This window comes from Salmo salar, chromosome ssa03 (assembly GCF_905237065.1).
Source record: "Salmo salar chromosome ssa03, Ssal_v3.1, whole genome shotgun sequence".
Taxonomy (NCBI): domain Eukaryota; kingdom Metazoa; phylum Chordata; class Actinopteri; order Salmoniformes; family Salmonidae; genus Salmo; species Salmo salar.
The window spans coordinates 80539500-80561485 of NC_059444.1; the positions used below are offsets into that span (position 1 = coordinate 80539500).

The window sequence follows — 21986 nt, forward strand, 5'->3', positions numbered from 1 at the left end:
ACACACACACACACACACACACACACACACACACGTGAGTTGTGGGGGACACAGAGAGGGATACTACACAGATAACAACACTCATATCGCATCCGTGTCCCTTTCTGTCTCATTATGAAAGGCTTGAAAAAGCGCACACAAAACCCACAGAACTTCCAACCTTTCTCACACACGCAAACTACAAAAAACCCTCTCTGCAGTTACCCGTCTTGGCTCCGGGGGTGGCTCTGCGTCTGAGCGAACGGTCCAGGAGCTGATGTGTTCGCGTGGGACTGGCCCCAGCCATCAGCCTGGCGGTTGCCTCATGAAGAAACAACTGAGGGAGAGAGTGAGGAGAGGAGAGAGAACAGTGTTTGATGAGTGATAAGTCAGAAATCTACCTCTATCTACCTATGTCCATATACATGCATGTGCCTGTGTCTACATGTGTATGTCTTCCTGCACGTCCTACCCTGCGCATGGCGGGCCTGAAGCTCTGGGCCAGCTTCCTGAGGGAGGAGAGGTCCTGCTGGAAGCCGTGCAGCTCGGCCGGGGAGGCCTGCAAGGAGAGACCCCCGGGACTGGAGCTCTGCTGCAGACGCCACACGTTGGTCCGCATCACCAGCAGCAGGTCACACAGCAGCAACTGGACCACCTGGGGAGAGAGAAAGAGAGAGACAGAGAGACCGAGAGAGAAAGACAGAGAGACAGAGAGACAGAGAAGGAAACCTTATGGTGTGCGTATTGAAAATGACATTAGTTTGAAAGGCAGTAACAGTGTGTCGGGGTGTATTGATGTCTCCTGTCCATTGTGCTGTATGGGGCCCAGCTCTGTCTTTCACTGCAGGAACATTGTGCTGTATGGGGCCCAGTTCTGTCTTGCACTGCAGGAACATTGTGCTGTATGGGGCCCAGCTCTGTCTTGCACTGCAGGAACATTGTGCTGTATGGGGCCCAGCTCTGTCTTGCACTGCAGGAACATTGCACCCAGCTGAGACACATGCAATGCAACTACAATGCACCACAGCTCTGGCCATAGCTGCTGTGTGTGTGTGTGCGAGTGAGTGTGTGTGTACCTTGTCTAGGCTGCTGCTGTGACAGTGTGGTCCCAGGTTGAGGCTGTCTCTCAGCAGGCCGCTGGCCTTCTCACTGTGGCTCAGACTCAGCTGACAGTTCTCTGGTTTGGTCAGCATGGCTCGCACCCCTCGGAACGTGTTCAAAGACGCCCTGGGCAACGGACTCCTGAGCACACATGAAAAACCCTTTTCAGAAAGGTGGTGGAGAAGACCTGGGGAAGTGTGTGTGTGTGGGGATGTCTGTATGTCACTCTGGCATGTTCTACTACAGCTTGGTACAGTCTCTCGGCTGTGTGTGTGTGTGTGTGTGTGTGTGTGTGTGTGTGTGTGTGTGTGTGTACACTCACTCTGCAGTCTGTAGACTACGGGGCAGGTGCTCGGCGGCGGGGTACAGTCCCTCGGCTGTGTGTGTGTGTGTGTGTGTGTGTGTGTGTGTGTGTGTGTGTGTGTACACTCACTCTGCAGTCTGTAGACTACGGGGCAGGTGCTCGGCGGCGGGGTACAGTCTCTCGGCCGCTGCGTCGTCTCCTTGGAGCCAGTTAATGATCACCACGGCAACCGACGACCACCATTTGGAATGAAGGTCACAGCCTGGAGGTCCCAGACAAGGTTTACAGACACAGACAGACAGATGTCAAATAAAATACACACAGAGACAGGTTATTATTTGGATAGTTCCTATAGCTGATCTAGAGATATCAACTGTAACTCTGTTGATGCACAACAGCTTGCTGGGGTTAAGTTCAGGGTTATGTTTAGGGTTAAGTTTGGGGTTAGGTTTAGGGTAAGGGCAAGGGTTACGTTTTGGTTGAGGCCTAGGGTTAATATTAGGGAAGAGTTTAGTTTTAAATGTAGGTTGAAGGTTAGAGGATAGTTAGTTGACATGATGTTGACAGTTTTAGAACATCAATCTACAAACCATCTATTTGGGACTATCCAGACCTGCTGAAACACAGACACTATCCCTTTCTTTATCTCTCTCCGTTTCACACATGATCAAATCCAGCTGGTGATGACGACCTGAGTTTCAATCTGTTCCCCCTCTGGCATGGTCACAACCTGCTAATACTGCAGCTATACTGATAGCCACATCTCTCCAAGGGAGCAGACCTCCTTTGCTTAACATTGGGCCAAAACAGCTTTCATCAAATCAGATGGCTGATTCATCACAAAACCATTTGATGTTGCCAATTATTTTAATGATTACTTCATTGGCAAAGTGGGCAAACTTAGGCAGGAAATGCCAACAACGAATAGTGAGCCATCGTACTCATGCATAAAAAAAACAATACTGAAAGAAAAGCATTGTAAGTTTGAATTTTGTAAAGTTAGTGTGGGAGAGGTGGGAAAATGATTGTCATCGATCAATAATGTCAAACCTCTTGGCATTGACAACTTAGATGGTAGGCTGTCATTGTAAATAAGAATTTGTTCTTAACTGACTTGCCTAGTTAAATAAAGGTTAAATAAAAAATACAAATGGAAAGCTACTGAGGATGGTAGCTGACTCTATAGCCACTCCTATCTGTCATATCTTTACTCTGAGCCTAGAGGAAAGTCTTTGTCCTCAGGCCTGGAGGGAAGCCAAAGTCATTCCGCTACCCAAGAGTGGTAAAGCGGCCTTTACTGCTTCTAACAGCAGACCTATCAGCTTGCTGCCAGCACTTAGCAAACTGTTGGAAAAAAATAGCATTTGACCAAATAAACAACAGACTTTCAGCATGCTTATAGAGAAGGGCACTCAAAACGTACTCCACTGACACAAATGACTGATGATTGGTTGAAAGAAATATATAAGAAGAAGATTGTGGGAGCTGTACTGTTAGATTTCAGTGCAGCCTTTGATATTATTAACCGTAACCTGTTGAGAAAATGTATGTGTTATGGCTTTTCACCCTCTGCCATATCATGAATTCAGAGCTATATCTCTAATAGAACTCAGAGGGTTTTCTTTAATGGAAGCTTCTCGAATGTAAAACATGTAAAGTGTGGTGTACCGCAGGGCAGCTCTCTAGGCCCTCTACTCTTTTCTATTTTTACCAATGACCTGCCACTGGCATTAAATAAAGCATGTGTGTCCATGTATGCTGATGATTCAACCATATACGCATCAGAAACCACAGCTAATGAAGTCACTGAAACCCTTAACAGAGTTGCCGTCAATTATGGAATGGGTGGCCAATAATAAAGTGGTCTCTTAAACTAAGAGCATTGTATTTGGTACAAATCATTACCGAAGTTCTAGACCTCAGCTGAATCTGGTAATGAACGGTGTGGCTGTTGAACAAGTTGAGGAGACTAAATTACTTGGTGTTACCTTAGTTTACAATCTATCAGGGTCAAAACATATAGATTCAATGGTTGTAAAGATGGGGAGACGTCTGTCCGCCAGTCTCTCTTGGCTAAGAGTTTTTATAATAAATATTAAATGTGTTGGAAATTCCAAATTGTTTGCATAGTCAACTTAGACACCGCACTGACAGACACACACACTTACCCCACCAGACATGATACCAGGGGTCTTTTAACAGTCCCCAGGTCCAGAACAAATTCTAGGAAACATACAGTATTATACAGAGCCATGAGTGCATGTGTAACAGTGTAGGTTCCGTCCCTCTCTTCGCCCCAACCTGGGCTCGAACCAGGGACCCTTGCACACATCAACAACTGACACCCACGAAGCATCGTTACCCATCGCGCCACAAAAGCCGCGGCCCTTGCAACGCAAGGGGAAACCCTACTTCAAGTCTCAGAGCGAGTGACGTCACTGATTGAAATGGTATTAGCGCGCACCACCGCTAACTAACTAGCCATTTCACATCGGTTACACATGGAACTCCCTTCCATCTCATATAGCACAAGTGAACAGCAAACCTGGTTTCAAAAAACAAAAAGCAACATCTCACAGCACAACAAATAGCTTCCAATACTCTACTCAGCAAACTGGATGCAGTCTATCACAGTGCCATCCGTTTTGTTACCAAAGCCTCTTATACCACCCACCACTGCGATCTGTATGCTCTAGTCGGCTGGCCCTCGATACATATTCGTCGCCAGACCCACTGGCTCCAGGTCATCTATAAAAGTCTATGCTAGGTAAAGCTCAGCCTTATCTCAGCTCACTGGTCACCATAACAACACCCACCCGTAGCACGCGCTCCAGCAGGTATATCTCACTGGTCACCATAGCAGTACCCACCCGTAGCGCGCTGGTCATCCCCAAAGCCAATCCCTCCTTTGGTCGCCTTTCCTTCCAGTTCTCTGCTGCCAGTGACTGGAACGAATTGCAAAAATCGCTGAAGCTGGAGACTTATACTTCCCTCACTAACTTTAAACATCAGCTATCTGAGCAGCTAACCGATCACTGCAGCTGTACATAGCCCATCTGTAAATAGCCCACCCAATCTACCTACCTCATCCCCATACTGTTTTTATTTACTTTTCTGCTCTTTTGCACATCAGTATTTCTACTTGCACATCATAATCTGCTCATCTATAACTCCAGTGTTAATTTGCTTCTATTGTGTTATTGACTGTACGCTTGTTTATTCCATGTGTTACTCTGTGTTGTTGTTTGTGTCGCACACACACACACACACACACACACACACACACACACACACACACACACACACACACACAGTTTAAAATGTAAAGTCTTTTGTCTGTAATGTATTTTTGGTTATGTGTCGTACCCCAGTAAGAATAGCTCCTATTGGCGTCGACTAACGGGGATCCTAATAAATCACATTCAATCAAATGCACACTCACACACAGAGAGACAGCTATGCTGACTGGGTAATCTAACGCCATGCCAAGAAAGTCTCCTTTCAAAAGCTCTTCCTTCTCTAGCTACTTCTTCAAGATGATTAGAGGCTTGACAGGACTGGTAGATGGAACGCTGCAAAGGACAACGCCTTTTAACCTCCCATCTCCTCTCAGAGAAAATGAGCGAGAGAGGGAGAGGTGCTGAAAGGAGCGAGGCTATCTGAGGGGGCATCTCAATAGTCTAGAGTGGCTTCCTCTCCTTGTCTTTGATTGCACTGATCTGACAACACAGGGATCAGTGGAAGCAATGTCAGAAGATAGCCATGTTACTGAAGATCAGTGTGACTGAAAGAAAGGAGATAAGAAGAGGAAGCCACTTTAGACTACAGATACACTGTCATGTACACCCTAACTGAGAGACACCCAGTATTGTGCCTGAACTGCAGAAGTGAAACTCGGACCACTCATACAGACATATAAATATAAGGCCAGGAGTCATACCAGTGACGGTAGCCATGTTGGATCCGATGGCGAAGGACTGGGTGTTGGCTCCGGCGGCGTCTGATGCACTAGTCAACAGCTGAAGGTACTCCAGAGCATCTGCATACTCCCTAAGGAATACATACACTGCGTAGTTAGTTAAAAGTATTTAAAAGACTATTAGTTCTCCCTGAGGAATACACACAGCTTAGTTAGTTAAAAGTATTTAAAAGACTACTAGTTCTCCCTGAGGAATACACACAGCTTACAGTTGAAGTTGGAAGTTTACAGACACTTAGGTTGGAGTCATTAAAACTCGTTTTTCAACCACTCCACAAATGTCTTGTTAACAAACTATAGTTTTGGCAAGTCGGTTAGGACATCTACTTTGTGCATGACACAAGTAATTTTTCCAACAATTGTTTACAGACAGATTATTTCACTGATAATTCACTGTATCACAATTCCAGTGGGTCAGAAGTTTACATACACTAAGATGACTGTGCCTTTAAACAGCTTGGAAAATTCCAGAAAATGATGTCATGGCTTTTGAAGCTTCTGATAGGCTAATTGACATAACTTGAGTCAATTGGAGGTGTACCTGTGGATGTATTTCAAGGCCTACCTTCAAACTCAGTGCCTCTTTGCTTGACATCATGGGAAAATCAAAAGAAATCAGCCTCAGAAAACAATTGTAGACCTCCACAAGTGTGGTTCATCCTTGGGAGCAATTTCCAAAAGCCTGAAGGTGCCACGTTCATCTGTACAAACAATAGTACGCAAGTATAAACACCATGGGACCACACAGCCGTCATACCACTCAGGAAGGCGACGCGTTCTGTCTCCTAGAGATGAACATACCTTGTTGCAAATCAATCCCAGAACAACAGCAAAGGACCTTGTGAAGATGCTGGAGGAAATAGGTAGAAAAGTATCTATATCCACAGTAAAACGAGTCCTATATCGACATAACCTGAAAGACAGCTGAGAAAGGAAGAAGCCACTGCTCCAAAAAGGCCATAAAAAAATCCAGACTACGGTTTACAACTGCACATGGGGACAAAGATCATACTTTTTGGAGAAATGTTGTCTGGTCTGATGAAACAAAAATAGAACTGTTTGGCCATAATGACCATTGTTAGGTTTGGAGGAAAAAGGGGGAGGCTTGCAAGCCAAAGAACACCATCCCAACCGTGAAGCACAGGGGTGGCAGCATCATGTTGTGGGGGTGCTTTGCTGCAGGAGGGTCTGGTGCACTTCACAAAATAGATGGCATCATGAGGGAGGAAAATTATGTGGATATATTGACGCAACATCTCAAGACATCAGTCAGGAAGTTAAAGCTTGGTCGCAAATGGGTCTTCCAAACGGACAATGACCCCAAGCATACTTCCAAAGTTGTGGCAAAATGGCTTAAGGACAACAAATTCAAGGTATTGGAGTGGCCATCACAAAGCCCTGACCTCAATACTATATAGAAAATTTGAGGGCAGAACTGAAAAGGCGTGTGCGAGCAAGGAGGCCTACAAACCGCGGCAGGTAGGGGCAGCAGGTAGCCTAGTGGTTAGAGCGTTGGACTATTAACTGAAAGGTTGCACGATCAAATCCCAGAGCTGACAAGGTAAAACATCTGTCGTTCTGCCCCTGAAATAGGCAGTTAACCCACTGTTTCTAAGAATTTGTTATTAACTGACTTGCCAAGCTAAATAAAGGTTAAAAAAACAACAACAAAAAACCTGACTCAGTTACACCAGCTCTGTCAGGAGGAATGGGCCAACCTTCACCCAACTTATTGTGGGAAGCTTGTGGAAGGCTACCCGAAACGTTTGACCCAAGTTAAACAATTGAAAGGCAATGCTACCAAATACAATTTGAGTATATGTAAACTTCTGATCCACTGGGAATGTGATGAAATAAAAGCTGAAATAAATCATTTTCTCTCCTATTATTCTGACATTTCACATTCTTAAAATAAAGTGGTGATCCTAACTGATCCTAACAGGGAATTTTTACTAGGATTAAACGTCAGGAATTGTGAAAAACTGAGTTTAAATGTATTTGGCGAAGGTGTATGTAAAGTTCCGACTTCAACTGTTGCTAGTTAAAAGTATTTAAAAGACTATTAGTTCTCCCTGAGAACACACACGTAAAAGGCTTGTTCAAAAAGGGATTGTAGACAATTTAAGACAAAATAAGGCCTAAAATATGAATAAATGAAGTCAACATTCTGTATTTTACAACTCAATGTTAGATGGTTCTCCACACCCTGAAAGTAGTCTATGGGTCTTTTTAAATGTTTTTTTTACAGCCACTAGAAACGTCAGCTAACTTTAGCCACCACTAGCTAAAATTCTGTGGGATTGATAAGGGCAATTTTTAAGACTTCTGCAGATAACCTGAGAACACTATTTGGCTGTGTGTTGCACCTACCCCTCTCCATCACTGGGGCTCTTCTCCCCCCGGGGCTGGGCCACACAGTACAGAGCCTTCTCCAACAGGTGTTCTCTGAAGGCCTGTGTCACCTGGGCCAGAGGGTCCACTACGGAGACAGATAGAGAAGAATTAGCATAGTCATGGCAACCAATTTAGACAATGAAAACATGTGTTGCCCATATTGCTTTCATCATAACCAGTTTCCATGACAGGAGTTTCCTTTCATAAAGACACAAGCTGTCCACCTGTAGAGCCTCTCAATGCTCATTCTTCTGAGAGGCTCTGGTCAATAGTAGTACACTAATATACCAGGGAATAAGGTGCCATTTGGGACACAGACAGTGTGTGGGGTGGTCAAATCAAATTGGTCACATACACGTGTTTAGCAGATGTTGTTGCGGGTGTAGTGAAATGCTTGTGCTTCTAGTTCCGACAGTGCAGCAGGTGTGTCTACTGTACTGACCTGTGTTCCCTGCCTGGCTGTAGATGCTATCTTTGGGGGTGCTGCGGACGGCCCAGTCCCCGTCCACAAAGAAGCGGTGGCCCAGAGGGTGACAGAGCCACTGCATGGCCGGGGGGACACTGCCACTGGAGGAGAGACACGCCTGGCGGGCACTGCTCAGGAACAGACGCTGGGGATGGAGAGAGACATGGAGAACCAGGAGTGAGTACAGAGGTAGAGACACAGAGACAGACACACACATTATAGCCAGTCAGTCTCTCCATCTCCCCCTCTCACAAACACACACCACTTGGTAACCTAACTCGGTGACTCACGGAGGAGAAGTGAAGGAGTCTGGGTAGGCTGGCTTTGACTCGTAGGGCTGCGGAGACGTAGACCTCTCCTAGCGTGGCCACGGGGAGGCAGGAGCCTGAACACTCTGCCAGGTTTACAGCACTCAGAGCCATGTGAACCGCAGACAGGTGGCTACCGCCCAGTTTACCTGCGCGCACACACCCACATGTTGATTATGGACAGTTTGTTTAGCCAAACACAGAAAACACAGGTTTTTCAGACAAAGACTCCTGAAAACACGTATCCATTCCTCTCGGGTCTACATAAAGTGTGTAGGAGTAGGGAGCTAGTGGATAACTCTGTATTGGACAGTAGTACTGCAGAGGAGAGAATGTACCTACTGTGTGATCTGTGTGATCTAAATCGAAATCCACTTAGTGTTTGTTTTATTGCCCTCTGTATGAGGATCTGAGACATGTTGGTGATAACCCTGAGGTATTCTGGTTACGGGACGAGAGGCTTAAATTCTGTTTCAGACAGGACATGTTTGAGATTGCTCAGTTTGTTCATAATGTACTGTTTGTGTAGCGAGGCTAGATGGTAGCCGCGGTTGCATAGCGTGGCTAGATGGTAGCCACGGTTGCGTAGCGTGGCTAGACGGTAGCCGTGGTTGCGTAGCATGGCTAGACGGTAGCCGCGGTTGCGTAGCGTGGCTAGACGGTAGCCGCGGTTGCGTAGCGTGGCTAGATGGATAGCCGCGGTTGCGTAGCGTGGCTAGATGGATAGCCGCGGTTGCGTAGCGTGGCTAGATGGTAGCCGCGGTTGCATAGCTAGATGGTAGCCGCGGTGGCGTAGCAAGGCTAGATGGTAGCCGCGGTTGCGTAGCGTGGCGTGGCTAGATGGTAGCCGCGGTTGCGTAGTTAGATGGTAGCCACGGTTGCGTAGCGAGGCTGGATGGTAGCCACGGTTGTGTAGCGTGGCTAAATGGTAGCCGCGGTTGCGTAGCGTGGCTAGATGGTAGCCGCAGTTGCGTAGCGTGGCTAGATGGTAGCCGCGGTTGCGTAGCGTGGCTAGATGGTAGCCGCGGTTGCGTAGCGAGGCTAGATGGTAGCTGTACTGGCAACGAGCAATGTTATTTTGTTCTGTAGTGTCTTGTAAGCTCATGTGGGCAGGGTACCGGTAGGTGTATGACACTTAAATCATATCAATCAACTAGCTAGTAACATGGTCTCAGAGTGAGTAGACAAGGTTAGCCCAACCCTTAGCATTTGCGCCACAGGCCAAGTCCAGTTTCCAATTTCCACCTACCGGTCATGTGCAGCTGGTGCAGGCGGTGGTAGACCAGGGCAGCGTCGCGGCTGCTCTTGCACGCATCCTCCCGGAGCCCCCTGGCGCGGAGCCCCCCGGCCCTGGCAGCCAACCAGCGACCCACCCCTAGCCGCTGGAGGCAGAGGCGGAGCAGGGCCCACAGGGCAGCACAGGCCAGGTCCAACTGAGAGGTGGGTAAGGGGCGACCCAGGGCCTTGAGGCAGGTCCACAGGTTCTGACTGGCCTGGGCAAAGTCTCCCTATTGAGAGAGGGAGAGGGGGGGGTGAGAGTGTGGCGGGGATGGGTATGTGTGTGTGTGTTGACTGCATAATTAATTCAAGGTTTATAGAAATATGTCCATCCAATAGAAAATTGTCAGAAAAACAATAGTCCAAACCCAATTTCTGTTACATATGTTTCAAAAGGTTTCTGACAATTTACTCTGAGAATTTAGCATGTTTAGAGTGAATGGAATGTCATCACAGGCATAATCAAAAAGCGGTCACTGCTCAATAGAACTCTGTGGCGCTGCTCCAAGGCGCTAACTTCAAACGTCAACTGACATCGGCGTTTTCTAAATGAAATCCGCTGAATACAAAACTAAAATGGGGCCTAAATATATATTTATTTACAAAGCTAAAAGACTGAATTTCAATATCCACCCTCCACGAAGACAATCTGTTCCTGTTTTCATTGTGTATTTCTGAGTCTTCTCCCTTTAAAAATCGCCTTAGAAACAGCCCCTCAATGTAGATTGATCATAGTTATAGGCAATGAAAGCCAAGGATCTGGAGGTGAAAATGACAAAGATATCCAATTAATTTTGACTGGTCCAACCAGTGGAAACACCTCACAACACCAAATTTGGAAGAGATACAACCTACAGAGGTGCAGTCTAAACGGTCACAGCAAATGAACGTTCTATTTTTGTCAGTGTCAAATGCAAGTTTATAAGATTGTTCTCTACAATCTAATGATTCATTCTGTGTAATTTATAATGACATAGGGCAAAGTAAACTATGTTTTGATATTCATTTTATTGCAACCTCTTGGATTGCCCCGTTTCTATCTACATTATACAGTGGTTCTTCTTAAAAGTTGCGTTGTACTGCAGCACAGCTTGAGGGCTGCGGCAGAATTCTATGGCACGTTATTTAAGTGTCAGCCATTGTTGCCATATATGCGAGTTAGTGCTAGTTTGACCACCAGACGGCATCTTTGAGAAGCATTTGACTGTTTTTAATATTGGCTGTACTAGAGAATTTAAAACCTTTTTTGTAAGAACATAGTACATGGGATTGAATAAGAAATGTATCTTAATTAATTTGATTAATATTATGGTGTTTCTATTCCAAGAAAAACGGTTTCCGTGGCACTGTACAGCGTGACCGGTCGGGTGTAGGCTACTAAGTGACTGCGAGTGAAGAGCAAAATAATCCTAACATTTCCACACCCTAATTGCAGGCTAACCAATACCCAAACAGAGATTCAGTGAAAATAAGAATCTCATTGATTTATCAAGTCCAGTCCCCATGCTTGTCTCAGAGGAGCGCAAAACGGTGCTGAAATAGTTGACCACACCTGGGTAGGCTACTGCTTCATATCCTATTATAACAACTGGATGACTTTGGGGGTTCCAGTAAGCAACTATTTGTTGCCTTCATTAGTCTACTTTATTCCAATATTTCTGTCATTCAGTGATATTTATTCACATAGTAATTCATTATGGATCCATCCAGATGAGGTTAGAAAACAACGCAGTCTGTTGTCCTGCTGATAGCCCATCAAGGGTGGACGGCTTACGAGCTCCAGCACAGAGAAGAGAAAGGAGTGTTAAATAATTCAACATTACGGTAAAATACTGTTTGACCTTGGGATTATGGTCACGGACAGTGCTATTTGCCGGTGTTACGCCGAACACGAAAGCCCAGGAAAATGAACAGGTACTGTAGGCTACAATACTGTAAAGTAGGCCTAATAATGCTAAAAAATAATGCTTAAATAAATTGACTGTTGGTCTACTGTATGCTGCACATTTTTACATTGTATTCCATTTCCAGCGAGACTATTCAAGCCATCGACTCACTGATGGTTGAAGATGATGAGCGATCGGCAAAGGCAATCTGGAATTTGCTGGCATCATTGCACAACATCAACATAGCTCTAATCACAGTCAGAAGACAGTTGAAGAAACTTGAGTGAACTTACGGAAAGGCTCTGTAAGACACTATATATATTTATTTATTTTTTCTCAGAACATTAACCATGTGTGTTCTCTTGTTTTGTACTGTTCTGTAGTTTCGACCCAATGATTCGTCTGACAAACAAACAACTTTGCATACTGCAGGCCCAGGCATGGATCAAAGCTGGCAAGACATTCAATGACATCAAGAGATATGCTGGACCCTTTGTCAGCGAGGTGTTTTTGGGACCACACCATGTCTATTGTCCTGCTAATAGCCCTTGTGAAAAACAAGTGTTGGAAAACATGTTATCTACTATCTAAGGGGCTTTTATATAATTATAATGCAGGGTTAATAGTAACAATAATAATAATCGTCGGATAACAGATGGGCTCTCGGTACTCATTAAGAAGCGGCTTCCATCTTCAATATAATCATTCATTCAGAAGGTTAAACCCTTAGGTTTAAGTCCTGCAGTAGGTTATGGAAACATTGTTTTCAAGTCCTCTGGTGGTTACAGTCCTAACCCTGGAACGTGTGGCACCATTGAAAGAAGCTGGTATGATGAAAACTATGTCCATTTCGTCTGTTCTCTTTGGTCACAATGTCATTTTTTTTAATTAACAGTTAACATAAAAAAAAAAAATCTGTTTATCTTTTCCCAACTATTTTGCAATCTATATGGCACAGCTGTAATTTCTTTGGTCCTTAAATGAAACTGGTATATATTTTTATTTATCACAATTTTCTTTAACCAATTTTGGTCTTTAATGCAGGTCCGACAGACAAGTTCCTTACTTTCCCCCCTTCCACTTGATAAAGGTTCCAATATATATTTTTTTTTAATCAATTAGTATATTAGAATATTTGAGTTTAACCACAATATGATATTTTGGAGATGATTTTGTTTTCAAATAACTGCAAGTGAGCGGTTGTAATCTGAATAAAGGGAAAAGGGCCATTATTGAACACGGGGTGAGACATTCTTAATAATTTGTAAATAAAGCCAGTTTTGTTATTTAGAATTATTTGTTTTTAGAGTGAGAGAAACCAAAAGCCCACCGTGCCTATTTTTGGGAAAGTCCACATGTCAAGTGTAATTCCCCCATTTACCCAAGTTCTCTCTTAACTCCAGGCACACCGACAGTTTTTTTGTTGTTGCCTGATGCAGGACTCTAGTGCCAGAGGAGACTCTCAGACTGAAAACGCTTCCATTAATTTACCAAAAGACAGTCAATTTGTGCCACAGTTTAGACTATCGCTAGATCAGCGGTCTAACTCCCCCTTGTGATAGTGTGGTGCAATGACAGAATGCCACCATCTAGCACTAACGGTCGCAGCATAAGCTTGTAACTTTTAAAGGAAGAACCACTGTACAGCAGTGAGTGAACACCATATTCCCTACATAGTCCACTATTTTGGAAGGTAGTGCACTATATAGGGAATAGGGTGCCATTTTGACGAAATCACATTCTCCATATTCTCACCCGTGCCAGGTCGAGGTCTGCCTGCTTGCGGTGCCTCCAGAACAGCACGGAGGATCCAGAGTGGGGCCTGGTGACTGGCTCTCCATAGACCAACACTCTGACCAGAACCCCAGCCACCAGCACACCATTCAGCAGCCACACCAACAGAGTGGGTAGCACCCAGTCCATCCAGCCCCACGAGTCAGCTAGGAGGAGAACACAGAGAGAGGATGACTTTTGGACACACAACAACACATAATGAGTTTTGGAGACACGCACGCAAACACACGCACAGACAAAGAAGAGATGGACTTACAAGAAAATGCACATGGGAGTGTTAGATGAGCTCACTAGGAGTAAGACACAGATACACACCTCCGCCACCCTCCCTCTTTCCCTCCATACCTGCGTTGTCTAGGCCCAGCATGTTCCTGCCTGTCCCAGGATGCACTGCGTGGTTGTTAGCGGTGGTGCTGGAGCCCATCCCTCCACACAGCATGGCAGCCAGGGGATTGAGGGAGAGGAAGAGGAAGGTGAATGTGCACAGCGCCATGCGGGAGCGGTCCAGCATGCCAGCACTGCCCGGGGTGGACGAGGACGTGTCCATCAGATTGACCGCCGGCTGGACGGGAGAGGACAGAACACAAGGAGTCAGGGTTAGAATCAGACCTAAAGCAAGAAGCAGAAATGCAACTGGAACTAGAATTGTAATCAGGGAGTTAGAACTAAGAACTATAACTTATTAACATAAGTTTACTTTACATGATAATTGGAGACACCAATGGTTAGCCATTGAACAAAACAACGGTTTAGCTTCTCTGTTTAAGTTTGTCTCCAGCCTTGTTGCTACAGGATGTATGTTGCTAGAGAATTACCATTTCCTTTCATAGCGTCCTATTCTAGGTAACTATAACAGAGAAGTCCAACATCTTACAAGCTCCTTTCTTAAAAAGTCACGAGAAGCATTAGTTACGGGTAGGGTTGCAATGGGTCGGAAACTTTCCGGGAAATTTCAGGACATTTTCCATGGGAAGTTAAGCCCTGGAATTTGGGGAATTTTGCTTAAATTCATCAAAAAAAGGTTAGCTTATAACAGTGAACCTTTTTTGTGGTACAGACAAGGCAATTCTAGGTATTGTGACATATTTTGGTTAAACTATGCCCAATTCAATGGAATTCCAACCCTCTGCATGCACAGTGCATTCTTCCATCACATGCGCAGTGCACTCTTCCATCACATGTACAGCTGATTCTCAAGATCTTGCACACTAATGAGATGCTATTGAGCCCACACTACTACACTGTCTGAGCCAAGGACTACATGCTTTCTGGTAAGTTTTGATTACAATACTGGGTGGGGTGAATATATTTTATATGACATACATGATTTTTTGTTAACTAGTAAATAGTAGCCTACAGCAAAGTGTGTTTAAATCATGTATAACTTGTTAACAATTTATGCTAGTTAGTCTCTGCTACCATGTGGGTTTTAATTGCTTGAGCCTGCTAACTGAGGAGTGTTAATTCACCTGTTTCCATACATGTTTCATTTTAAAACATTTATCTTACAAAGGAGTTGTTTAATCTAACTGCTAAACTATTTATCTGTACATGGAATTTTTTCTAATCTTTACAGGAAAATGCCACGGCACTATTTGATGTGTGGAGACATTTCCCTGCAGCTAATGTAGAAGGAAAAGCTGTGTACATTTGCAAATACTGTGCCAAATCATATGTGCAGAATGCAACAAAGATGCAGAATCATCTGGCCAAGTGCATAAAGTTCCCTCAGTGCTCACAACAAGCAACCTCTGACAAAAGTCCCTCTACTTCTATTCGAGGTGAAAATGATGAATCAGACATCTAATCGATAGCAACAGCTCATGGTCCTCCTGGAATCAGAAGTTTTTTTGACTCAATGGATGAACGTAGTCAGAGAAATGCTGATGATGCAACTGGTTCACCTCTGATGCTCACAGGCAATGTGGACTGGAAGAGATTTCGCCCAGCATACACCCCTCCAACCAGACATGCTTTATCTACTAATTTGCTGGATGTAGAGTTCAAGTGAAGGTCAAGCAATTCATAGAGAAAGCAGACTGTATTGCAATCAACTCTGATGGGTGGTCGAATGTTCGTGGGCAAGGAATAATTAACTACATCATCTCCACTCCTCAACCAGTATTCTACAAGAGCACAGACCCCATGGACAACAGACACACCGGTCTCTTCATTGCAGATAAGCTGAAGACAGTTATCAATGACCTTGGACCACAGAGGGTATTTGCACTTGTGACAGACAATGCTGCAAACATGAAGGCTGCTTGGTCTAAAGTGGAGGAGTCCTACCCTCACATCACACCCATTGGCTGTGCTGCTCATACATTGAATCTGCTCCTCAAGGGCATCCTGTCACTGAACACAATGGATACACTCTACAAGAGAGCCAAGGAAATGGCTAGGTATGTGAAGGGTCATCAAGTTATAGCAGCAATCTACCTCACCAAGCAAAGTGAGAAGAATAAGAGCACCACATTGAAGCTGCCCAGCAACACCTGTTGGGGTGGTGTTGTCATCATGTTTGACAGACTCCTGGAGGGGAAGGAGTCTCTCCAAGAAACAGTCTGCCGATATGGAAAGCCCCATCAAGAGGATCCTCCTGGATTATGTATTTTGGGAGAGTGGTAAGCAGCCTGAAACTTCTGAAACCTATAGCAGTAGCTTTTGCACTGATTGAGGAAGACAATGCCATCTTGTCTGATATTCAGACTCTGCTTGCAGATGTATGAGAAGAAATCCGTACTGCCCTGTCCACTTCACTGTTGCTCCAAGCAGAGGAAACTGCAGTTCTGAAATACATCAAAAACCGTGAAGACTTCTGCCTGAAGCCCATACACGCCGCAGCGTACATGTTGGACCCCAAGTATGCTTGCAAGAGCATCCTGTCTGGTGCAGACATCAACAAGGCTTATGGTGTCATCACTACCGTGTCTCGCCACCTTGGCCTGGATGAGGGCAAGGTTCTTGGCAGTCTGGTGAAGTATACTTCCAAGCAAGGGCTCTGGGATGGAGATGCAATATGGCAGTCGTGCCAACATATCTCATCAGCCGCCTGGTGGAAGGGACTTTGTGGATCTGAGGCTCTTTCCCGTTGCCTCCATCATCCTCCAAATCCCACCAACATAAGCCGCCTCAGAGCGCAACTGGTCCTTGTTTGGGAACACACACACCAAAGCCCGCAACAGGCTGACCAACACAAGGGTTGAAAAATTGGTGACCATCCGGGCAAATTTGAGGCTTTTTGAGCCTGACAACAAGCCATCCTCAACAAGGTTAGAAAGAGACAGTGAAGATGAGGCCTCAGAGTCTGATGTTCAAGAGGTGGACATTGAGGAGGTCCAGGGAGAAGACATGGAAGCCTGAGAGGAAGACAACCAAGGCTTTAGTTTCTAGACCATCATTTTACAGATGTATGTTGAAAACATTTTTGGGAGATGCCATGGATCATTGGGAATCATTCAATATTCCATTTTTGTTGTTCAGTGAGTCAACTCATTTAATTAAAGCTAAATTCGTAACAAAAGTTTTTTTTATTTCTATTGGAAGGATTTAATCATTTACAATTATGTCTACTTATGATAAGGTAAAAGGTTTATGTTTATGTCTCCATATGATATGGTAAATATATCCAATGCAAAAAACATCTACATTTAAATGGTATTAATATTAATTTGCATATATTTCCATTAATTCCCATATATTCCCGTTAACTCCCACGGGAATATTCCCCAAAAAGTTCAACTCTAGTTACGGGTAACATCCAGTATCCTGACTGGCTCCACTCAATGCTTTTCAGTGAGGTTTCACATCTCAGGTTGTGAAACCCACCTTGCTGTCCTCCCCCATGGGGCTGTCGGGTTCTGAGTCGCTGCCACAGTGGGAGTAGGAGGTGGGAGAGCCCACGTCGGATGGCGGAGGGGTGGGTAGCTCGCTCTTTACGTCCGTCTGTGGGCCGTCCACTTCCATGGTTACCAGGTCCTTCAGAGACTCTGGAGAGCAAAGAGGAGGGAGAGAGAGGAAGGAGGAGAAGAGAGAGGGAGGTAGAGAAAGAAAGGATGAACCTCACAATAGTTCAGGCCAACCTCATCACACTGTTATGACAACTATATCTGTATCCATAAAGTGTCTCAGAGTGCTGATCTAGAATCAGTTTAGCCTTTAAATCATAATGAATACAATTATATGGACAGGGGGAACCTGATCCTAGATCAGCCATCCTACTCTGAGACGCTTTATGAATACGGGCCCAGCTCTTGATTCAAGCACAACCAGCACTAGCTATCAGAAAATGACTGCATTTCACAAAGCACTTCTTTGAGCAATTAAAAGCTTTAGCCATGAAGAATCCTTCTTCTTCATAATGAATAACAATAGGATCACGATAAAGGGAGGATGGAAGAGAGGAAAGGGCAGGCATAGAAGGAGAAGAAGAGCCAGGGCAGGGAGGAGGAGAACCACTCACTGTTCTTCTGGGCAGACATCTTCAGGGCCATGTTCTCTTTTTTCAGTTTCTGGTTGGACTGCTGCAGGTAGCGGATGTAGTCTATCGCCTTCTTCAGAATTGCCGACTTGTTGAGCTGCTTAGCAGATGAAAAAGGTAAATACAACAACTTGTTGAGCTGTTTAGCAGAAGAAAAAGGTAAATACAACAACTTGTTGAGCTGCTTAGCAGAAGAAAAAGGTGAATACAACATCTTGTTGAGCTGCTTAGCAGAAGAAAAAGGTAAATACAACAACTTGTTGAGCTGCTTAGCAGAAGAAAAAGGTGAATACAACATCTTGTTGAGCTGCTTAGCAGAAGAAAAAGGTGAATACAACATCTTGTTGAGCTGCTTAGCAGAAGAAAAAGGTGAATACAACATCTTGTTGAGCTGCTTAGCAGATGAAAAAGGTGAATACAAACTTAATGCAAGATTTTAAGAGCCTCTGTTAAACAGTATGCATTTGAATGCAACCAGTGAGCTTCCCTCGATATAATACGAACACAGCATTAACATCTTGACATTGGAATCCACAAACAAAACAGTGGCCGTGTCCCAATACCCATACTAGCATACTAAACAGTATGCAAAAGAATATATAATGTATAGTATTTTGAAAAAAATGTAATAGTACTCCAAATGAGTCATCTAATATGCGATTGCGTTGACTCCTGCCATTCGTTCGTTTTGGTACAGCGCGTCAATTTATCTGATTATCAGCTGTTGTCAAACACTCGAGTCGGAAAAGACAAGTGACTTCTACTAGATCAGCCTAAATGAGTATGCAGAATGTAGTACGCTAGTATGGGTATTCGGACACAGACAGTTACTTTTCTCTGTCAGATGATTCAGTTCTTGAAAGCTCTACTGTATCTCAATGGGAATCTACTACTTAAAATGTATGTTACAAATAATATTTTGTAAATGTAATGTTTTTTTTTTAAATATATATACGTATATATTTCCAATATTAATACTTTGGCCTCAGTCCCGGCCACCAGGTCTTTAAGCTCAAGGATCTTGTCGTTGATGGACGAGCGGTAGCGCTTCTCGATGGCGTTGTGGGCGGTGCGCTTCTCGCCCTTGGGGGGCAGGCCCATAGGTTTACTGCTGATTGTGATACGGTTGATGGGCAGCTTGTCAGAGTCCATCATCACTGGCACTGTGGTCAGGAAGGTACCACCACTCATCAGAGCCTAGATGGAGGAAGAAAGAGGGAGGAGAGAAAGAGAGGGAGGGAGGCATGGAGGAAGAAAGAGGGAGGAGAGAAAGAGGGAGGGAGGCATGGAGGAAGAAAGAGGGAGGAGGGAAAGAGAGGGAGGGCGGGATGGAGGAAGAAAGAGGGAGGAGAGACGTTGTTTCTAAGAAGACAATCACTAAAGTAGCATCTAGATCAGGGGTGTCAAACTCATTTTGCCACGGGGGGGGGGGGGGAGATTCGGTCTTCAACAACGTCCAGAGGGCCGCAATGAAAATGTGTTAGATACCATTGCCGTCAAAATTTGCAAGAAATTGCTCTCTATCCATTGTTTTTGGGAATTTTGCATTAGTGAGCTGGACAGTGAGGAAACTGTATGAATGTAGGTCCAAGAATTTCTACAGTTTCCATTCAGTTTTAGTCATCATCAAGTATATTGAGTTCGTTTCCCCCTCAAACAACAGGCAGTATGTTTGACACTATGTCCTATACACCACAATACTTTGTATTCTTCCACTACCATAAAAATACTTTTGGACAATTTTTCTTCAGGAAAATGACCCTTTCTAAATGCTGTTACTACTTTATGACATTACAATTCCTATCATCTCATTCCTACCTGCAGTGAGAGGGTGCTCTGGGATGTGGTTCCTACCTGCAGTGAGAGGGTGCTCTGGGATGTGGTTCCTACCTGCAGTGAGTGGGTGCTCTGGGATGTGGTTCCTACCTGCAGTGAGTGGGTGCTCTGGGATGTGGTTCCTACCTGCAGTGAGTGGGTGCTCTGGGATGTGGTTCCTACCTGCAGTGAGTGGGTGCTCTGGGATGTGGTTCCTACCTGCAGTGAGTGGGTGCTCTGGGATGTGGTGTGGTGATGGTTCCTACCTGCAGTGAGTGGGTGCTCTAGGATGTGGGTCCTACCTGCAGTGAGTGGGTGCTCTAGGATGTGGTTCCTACCTGCAGTGAGTGTGTGCTCTGGGATGTAGTTCCTACCTGCAGTGAGTGGGTACTCTGGGATGTGGTTCCTACCTGCAGTGAGTGTGTGCTCTAGGATGTGGTTCCTACCTGCAGTGAGTGGGTGCTCTGGGATGTGGTGTGGTGATGGTTCCTACCTGCAGTGAGTGGGTGCTCTGGGATATGGTTCCTGCCTGCAGTGAGTGGGTGCTCTAGGATGTGGTTCCTACCTGCAGTGAGTGGGTGCTCTGGGATGTGGTGTGGGGATGGTTCCTACCTGCAGTGAGTGGGTGCTCTGGGATGTGGTGTGGGGATGGTTCCTACCTGCAGTGAGTGGGTGCTCTGGGATGTGGTGGTGGCCAGGGAGGTGATGCATGGAGAGGCCACAGTAGTGACCATACAGGGGTCACGGTTCAAGGTGGTCAGCAGCAGAGACTCAGCCTTGATAAACTGGGGCTGGAGCAACACCTGAGAGGAGAGGAGGAGGAGCGAGGGAGAGAGAGAGAGAGAGTGATAGAGGATTAGACTATTAGGCTGAGGGAGCAGTTCTGTTCCATTGAAATAAATTAGAAATTAAACAAATACTAGTAAAATAATAGGTTTCAATACAAAGAACAAATCATTTTTTTCTGGTGTGGTGATATTCTTAGGGTTAATGAGTCTCATCAAACATAACACACACACACACACACACACACACACACTCCAGGTGGACAAACTAACTTGTTGAATGTGGTGTGATGCGATGGTCTGAGCTGGGGGGCTTGCTGAGGTGGTCAGGAGGGGGGCCGTGGTGGTCAGAGCCTGGATGGCCATTGGCTGAACACCGGAAGGGGACGACGACAGGCTGACCATGGGCTGGGCGGGGCCTCCTTGATGATTGACAGCTAGAAAAATAATCAGGGTCATGTTCATTAGGCACCAAACGGAAGAAAACTGCCTGAAACAAGGAGGAACTACAGTGAGGGAAAAAAGTATTTGATCCCCTGCTGATTTTGTACGTTTGCCCACTGACAAAGAAATGATCAGTCTATCATTTTAATGGTAGGTTTATTTGAACAGTGAGAGACAGAATAACAACAACAAAATCCAGAAAAACGCATGTCAGAAATGTTATAAAATTGGATTTGCATTTTAATGAGGGAAATAAGTATTTGACCCCCTCTCAATCAGAAAGATTTCTGGCTCCCAGGTGTCATTTATACAGGTAACGAGCTGAGATTATGAGCACACTCTTAAAGGGAGTGCTCCTAATCTCAGCTTGTTACCTGTATAAAAGACACCTGTCCACAGAAGCAATCAATCAATCAGATTCCAAACTCTCCAGCATGGCCAAGACCAAAGAGCTCTCCAAGGATGTCAGGGACAAGATTGTAGACCTACACAAGGCTGGAATGGGCTACAAGACCATCGCCAAGCAGCTTGGTGAGAAGGTGACAACAGTTGGTGCGATTATTCGCAAATGGAAGAAACACAAAAGAACTGTCAATCTCCCTCAGCCTGGGGCTCCATGCAAGATCTCACCTCGTGGAGTTGCAATGATCATGAGAACGGTGAGGAATCAGCCCAGAACTACACGGGAGGATCTTGACAATGATCTCAAGGCAGCTGGGACCATAGTCACCAAGAAAACAATTGGTAACACACTACGCCGTGAAGGACTGAAATCCTGCAGCGCCCGCAAGGTCCCCCTGCTCAAGAAAGCACATATACAGGCCCGTCTGAAGTTTGCCAATGAACATCTGAATGATTCAGAGGACAACTGGGTGAAAGTGTTGTGGTCAGATGAGACCAAAATGGAGCTCTTTGGCATCAACTCAACTTGCCGTGTTTGGAGGAGGAGGAATGCTGCCTATGAACACCATCC

At 45.1% G+C, this 21986-nt stretch overlaps 1 protein-coding gene across 2 annotated transcripts in view; it reads right to left on the bottom strand.

Moving 5' to 3' along the window:
- Window positions 1–21986, bottom strand: part of srebf1 (sterol regulatory element binding transcription factor 1) — a 29765-nt gene that overhangs the window by 2376 nt on the left and 5403 nt on the right. Inside the window, exons 3-18 of one of the 2 annotated variants that reach the window (XM_045714317.1) lie at window positions 20843–21006; window positions 20444–20587; window positions 18948–19166; window positions 17952–18069; window positions 17318–17478; window positions 13835–14051; window positions 13451–13635; window positions 9781–10039; window positions 8514–8680; window positions 8200–8368; window positions 7734–7842; window positions 5325–5434; window positions 1514–1646; window positions 1056–1221; window positions 452–634; window positions 205–316 (exon numbers count right to left, since the gene is read on the bottom strand). In XM_045714317.1, the coding sequence (XP_045570273.1) occupies window positions 205–316; window positions 452–634; window positions 1056–1221; window positions 1514–1646; window positions 5325–5434; window positions 7734–7842; window positions 8200–8368; window positions 8514–8680; window positions 9781–10039; window positions 13451–13635; window positions 13835–14051; window positions 17318–17478; window positions 17952–18069; window positions 18948–19166; window positions 20444–20587; window positions 20843–21006 (2616 nt within the window). 2 annotated transcript variants of the gene reach the window in all.